Source organism: Agelaius phoeniceus, chromosome 5, assembly GCF_051311805.1.
Source record: "Agelaius phoeniceus isolate bAgePho1 chromosome 5, bAgePho1.hap1, whole genome shotgun sequence".
NCBI lineage: Eukaryota > Metazoa > Chordata > Aves > Passeriformes > Icteridae > Agelaius > Agelaius phoeniceus.
In genome coordinates this window covers 5,387,172-5,393,171 of record NC_135269.1, presented here as the reverse complement: position 1 = coordinate 5,393,171, position 6,000 = coordinate 5,387,172, and the positions used below count along the sequence as shown (strand labels likewise).

At 40.3% G+C, this 6,000-nt stretch overlaps 1 protein-coding gene across 1 annotated transcript in view; it reads right to left on the bottom strand.

Annotated features, from left to right (window-relative positions):
- Nucleotides 1–342: 342 nt before the first annotated feature.
- The window catches only part of DCP1B (decapping mRNA 1B), a 40,395-nt gene continuing 34,737 nt past the window's right edge, over nucleotides 343–6,000 (bottom strand). Inside the window, exons 8-9 of the mRNA XM_054632409.2 lie at nucleotides 3,034–3,270; nucleotides 343–1,288 (exon numbers count right to left, since the gene is read on the bottom strand). Of these exons, the coding sequence (XP_054488384.1) occupies nucleotides 1,208–1,288; nucleotides 3,034–3,270 (318 nt within the window). The 3' untranslated portion in view covers nucleotides 343–1,207. The remainder of the gene's footprint in view (nucleotides 1,289–3,033; nucleotides 3,271–6,000) is intronic.

The following is a 6,000-nucleotide window of genomic DNA, read 5'->3' as shown; positions in this document are numbered from 1 at the left end:
CTGCAGCCAAACTGACACCAAAGAACTTTCACAGATGAGGCTACTGAGTTGTGCCTACATCAATGGCCACAGTAAAGAACATTAAATAATCATTCATGGATTACAGTTCGGGTTCTCTGCACCCACAGAAGAAATGCCTCCTCAGCAACAACTGTGGATTCCTAAACTGTAGTAAACTGGCACTTCAGCAGCAGATGCTAATAAAAATACACATAAAAATCCTTTCAATCATTTATTTTAGTGGATTTAAAACCTCATGTGTCTTCTGCCAAGTGTAAAAACATTTTCGAGTCATACAAACTAAATATATAGCCCGTGGTGCAATAAAATGAAATCAGCACATTGGAGGGATTATCCATTTTTATTTTCTTTAGAAATGGATCAATGAAATTACTGTGCTTCAGGAACACACTTAAAAAAAATTACACCAGGTAGCATTTCCCTTAACGAATTTTCACATTGCTTATAATTATGCAGATTGGACCTGGAATAATAGAAAGATGAATCCAGTGTCACCCCAGAGTTCTGTGACAGCCAAGTACATTCACAAACCCACCTCCCTCCCACCCCCCCCCCTCCAATTCCTCGAACACCTGCAGAATCCCATTTCTACATCTAGCTAAAAATATTCTTGTCAAAATAGAAAAAGATTTTCCTACAAAAATTTTGGGGGAAGTCATGACACTTCTTCTAAATTGCTTTGCAGACAGCTAAGTACGACGATCAGTCTTCCCGAAAAGCTCCTTTTCCAAGATTTCAGGCGGATTTTGATGTTCCTAAAAATAGTCCAACATTGCCACCATGTGGTCAGGGACGGGCGCGCTCCCCGGGACGGCTCAGGGAAAAGCAGGGACAAACACCTCGGCAATGAGAGTAACCACGCTGCGAGTGAAAAAGGAAACCGGATCCTGAGAACTGAGTCCTTATGCCGGGAAACCAACTCTAAGCATGGACCAGGGTAAAAAAAATAATTTAAGATATTTTGTGATTAATTCCTTGGCGCTGTGACGCTCCCCTCGCTAAAGGCACAATCCATTTCTGCTCACTTTTATCTCAGTACAGCACGTGTTTGCCAACAAGGAAAAATCTAAGTGTATGCAAAATGCCTAAGACCATTCATTTCTTCAAACATAATCGTACTTGAAAATTTCCGAATCTTCTTCCTGGAGTTCAGGAAGCTGTGGAAACTGATTTAAGAGATGATCCTTCACATAGGCTTTTTCATTGCTGCCTTCCTCACACTGAAGAGATATGCTTCATAAATAATGTTCAAGAAGTTGTCATCATTCTGAAAAACAAACAAACAAACAAACCCAACATGTCATTGTTAGCAGGATAACTGGAGTAAAGAGATTAGAAGGTTATTCCATTTTATGGACCTGACACTTTCTAATCTTACTTTTTTTTATAAAAGGGAACAATAACAAAGCCCTTTCCTTCACCAAAGATCTGTTTTATTTCCCATGACTGCACCTCAGCAATGAGTACACAGAAAGAAGATTTTCTAAACTCACAGTGCATTTAAATTGAGTCCAGTATTGTTGCATAATAACCCAGTGACAATACTGAAATTACAACCCTATTTCTCTTCTTTGCCCTCATTTATCTAGGGACTTCCTCAAGTTGCGTCCTCTATCAGGTCAGGGATAATTCCAAGCATGTCTGAAGGAATAATGAAACACTGGATTGTGATCCTACCCCAAAATCCTACCTGGGAAAACCCTTGCATCTTGTTTAGCTCTTTTAGGCTTAATGCTCCCTAAGGGATGCTGCTCCTTTTGCTCTGATGCTAAACTTTTTCCTTCTGAAGAACATTTTGCAAGAATGAGTCAGCCCACATTAAGAAAGAATGTTATAAGTAGCTCACATAAACATATGAGGATAATTACAATCAAGATAATATTTAAGGAAAATTAGGTGCATCCAAGATTGTAGTTTTATATAATGGAAAATGACAGCTAACAAATTGGCAGTGAATGATTTCAAGGCAACTCAGTTAAATCCTAACTACCACCAAGAATAGCAGGGTTAAATATATATATTTTACAAGTACAAAGCTACAGAGGGTAACCCCCTATTTTCCTTGACTAGTTTTTCCTCTTTAACTTCATGTATGGTTTTAATAGTATCCAGACACCCAAAGTATGTAAGGGCAAGATAATGTGCTATTTTTTAAATCCTAAAATAAAAGTACAGGGAAAAATGAGAAAGCCCTCCAGCTTATTAAAGATACTATTTATTTTCTGAATTTGTAACTTAAATAACATTTTAAGTAACTTACAATAATGTGTTTTAATTTTATTTCAAAGCCATATAGACACATAGTTTTGACCTACAAACTGGACGTGTTTCTCTGCCTCTTGTGTTCTGCAGCCAGGTTTTTAGATATGTAATCTCTCCTCAACTTTTACTCTTCAGATATTACTCACACAGCAAGGAAAAAAAAAATCATAATTATGCATCATGCCAAAGCAGTAAACAATCATCTTATACATAACATTGTTAATGCTGTGTCACAATTAAACCTGAAAAACTGCAAGAAAAGGAATTTTATTTCACGTAATTTTCTATTTCAAATGCTAAACTGAATTAACATACATTCATGTTATCTAGCCCATATTTTAAAGTTGCTCACACTCATCCTGCAATTTTAATCTCCCATCTGAACTCCTCTTACTGCTAACACACATCTCTGAAGTATTTGGCAGCTAGGATAACCACCCATTATTTATCCCTGGCTACAAATATAATAGATGTCTCTCTGGCTCAGAGGCTGACCTTACAAAGCTTTCAGTCATCTTTGTTCTTCTCCACCAAATTTATTACCTTTCCTGAACCCCAAATCAGATGCATTAATCAAAATGCAGTTGAGCCAGCAGCATGCAAGGAGAGCCTATCACATCACCCTGGCACAAGCAGCCCGACTTCCAACATGTATTTCATTTCATTTTGCCTTTAGACAGACACAACAGCTACAGGGTGCTTGTGGGCAGCAGGATTTGAAGCCCAGCGGGAGAGCTGCTGGCAGTGTACCTGGATGAGGTGCAGCAGTGTTTCCTGCAGCTGCATCTTGGAGATGGAGGTGCTGCCGGGCAGGGCCGCCTCTGGGGCGGGCAGGGGCAGGAGCAGGCCGCCCGAGCCGGGCTCGGCGTTGGCCAAGCGGCCGCTCTCGGCAGCTTTGGGCGGAGCAGGCGTGGGCTGAGTGAACACCATGGGGGACATCAGCAGGGTGGGGCTCACGGTGGCAGGGATGCGCTGCGGGGAGATGACCTGTGCAGATAAAAACACGGGCGTCAGGCAAAGCTGTCTGCCTCATTCTGCGGGAATGGAGCCGGTGAGAACTGCAGAGACTGGCAGTGGGCACAGCTGCTGGACATCAATACTGCCAGCTAAAACTCCAGCTCTACACCACCTCTAGGACCTACTTCCAGATGAAAAGGTCTTCCATCCAATTTGAGATTGCAGACATGGATTCAAGTGCGATAAATCTATCAGAAAGGCAAATGATCTTAGGACAAGAGCATTTTGTTACAGGAATCAGACTGCTATTAAATATCAGCACTTGGAGGATGCAGCTGCAAAGTCTTCCACGCAGGGACAGAAAGTCAGGAAGTTTAATCTTTGAGCACATGAGGCATGCAAGTATCACTGTTAAAGACTAACCCCTGTGTGGCAGTCATATTTTCTGGAAAAATCCCTTCGCCCAGGATTTTGCTCCTGGGAAGCTGAGAAGCCTCAGAGAAAAAGGAAAGCAATAATTGTTTCATTTGCTTCTCCTGTGTTTTGCTGCTTTGGAATGTGTTTGGAGATTGTTTCATTGGTTTCAAGTGAATTGTTTTGACTCATTGGCCAACCAGTGTCAAGCTGTGTCAAGGCTCTGGAAAGAGTTGCGAGTTTCCATTATTATCTTTTTAGCCTCCTGTCTGTATCCTTTCTGTATTCTTTAGTATAGTTTAGTATAGCATTCTTTTATATAATATAGTATCATAAAATAATAAATTAGCCTTCTGAGAACATGGAGTCAGATTCATCATTCCCTCCTTTGTCTGGGCACCCCACAAATACAATACCCCGGGGTACCTAATACTAGAAAGTATCTTCCAATTATATCTTTCAAATTACTTTATAAATATATATGTGTGTGTATTTTACCTTCTCATTTTACTTAAGGAGAGAGAAAACAAAACCATAGATTCAGTGATTTAGGTAAAGATCCATAGTGAGCTCATGGCATTGCCAGAAACAGAACAGACACACAACCAACACACCATTGACAAAATCAAAGTGACCCCCAGAGAGAACCTTGGTGCTGCAGCAGTTCCCTCAGTATCCTAACCACACTAATCTGCACATCTGCCAAATAATTTTCACCTTCAAGTTTTGCAGTTAATCTTGGAACTGTAAATCATGCAGGATTAGCAAATACTAACAGATATAATATTAGCAAATACTATCAGATATAATATACAACATAACAGAAAGTTAATTCATTCAGCTTGCAGACATCAGCTCTCTCTCCAGGTAATTCCAGTAACAAATCTTATCCTAATCAGCGATCTTCTTGCTATTCAAGTATCCAATCTTTTTAAAGTACATACAAAGGAATTGATACAAGCTCACCAAAGCTCCTCCCTTTTGGACCAGAGCACAATTTATTGCTACCATATTAAGGTGAAAGGCTACTGAATCACTTCACTCTGTGTCCTGGATTACATTTCAATTTTGAAGAAAAATTAAGGTTAAGAAAATAGAACTGAGGTTGATCTCCTAGGTATGCTAAACCACACAGATTAGCATTAAAGAACAGTCACATTTCTGTAGCTTGTCTCTCTCCTAGTTATGATTGTTCTACCCAAGACATTTCTGAACAATTTTTCTGAGACCATGATACAAAGAGAAATAGAAACAAAGAGAACTGAGATTTCATGCTGTTTTATGGAAAATTTAAGGAAGCAGAAAGACTAGGGGTCAGGAAAGAAAGCATGCAATAGACACCTAATACAAAAGTCTCATTTTTTTCCCCCCAATATTTACCCAGTTAGGTAAATATTGTGTCTGTTTCTCAAACACAGAGTACCACAAAACTCTAGACTACAGCTTTCTTCCAACCCTGTTTCTTCCAACAGTATGTAATCAAAACAGCCATGACCAGGTCAGTGTTCCAAGCCTCTGACTGAGCAGAGGTATTACAAACTGACTGAAGGTTTGCACACCTATGCTTGAAAAACAACACTCATTTTAGAAGAAAACTAGTGTGAGTCCAAAGTGACATCCCTCTGTAGAGTGAGACCTTCAGACTCTGCACAGATCTTGTCCTGCCTGTGGAACACCAGCTACCCCCAGATACTCACCCCAATGCTTCTGCTCTCCTCATCCATGCTGCTGCAGCAACTTCTCTTTCATTTACCTCCAGCAAAATTGGCAGGGCTTGCTTAAACAAGATGATTCTTCCTAATGTGATTTCAAGAATGCATATACAAAACTGCTCTACAAGGGCAGAAACCTCCTGCAAAGGGAAGGTTGGGAGCAGCTGGAGGAGATGCAGTGTCCCACTAACAGAGCTTAATCTACAGCAGACTCTGTCAGCCCCAGATAACACGGCCTTCCAAATCTAAAGACATTTTTCTCATGTGCCCAAGGCAAACAAACAAAACCTGAGACAAACTGTGCCTTTAATAATACACAGCTCCTCCTGACAAACACACGTTGTGGTTTAAGAGACACATGAAGAATGCTTTGTCTTCTCTGGACAGAAAGGTCTGTTAGGTAGGACATGCCAAGCACATGGAAACTGTATGGAATGAGCAACATTGCCATCTGCTGGTGACACAGCCAACACCCACAGGGTCATGCAGAACTTCAAATACTGTGTCAGAAGAAGAATAGAGTTTATGTGTCCTTTTTTAGTGCATAGCATTTATGTCTCTCCTAATGTTACAATGTATTTTTTGCTAACAGCTCAAGCTCAAAGCTTCTGCCATTGAACAAACCTTGACATAA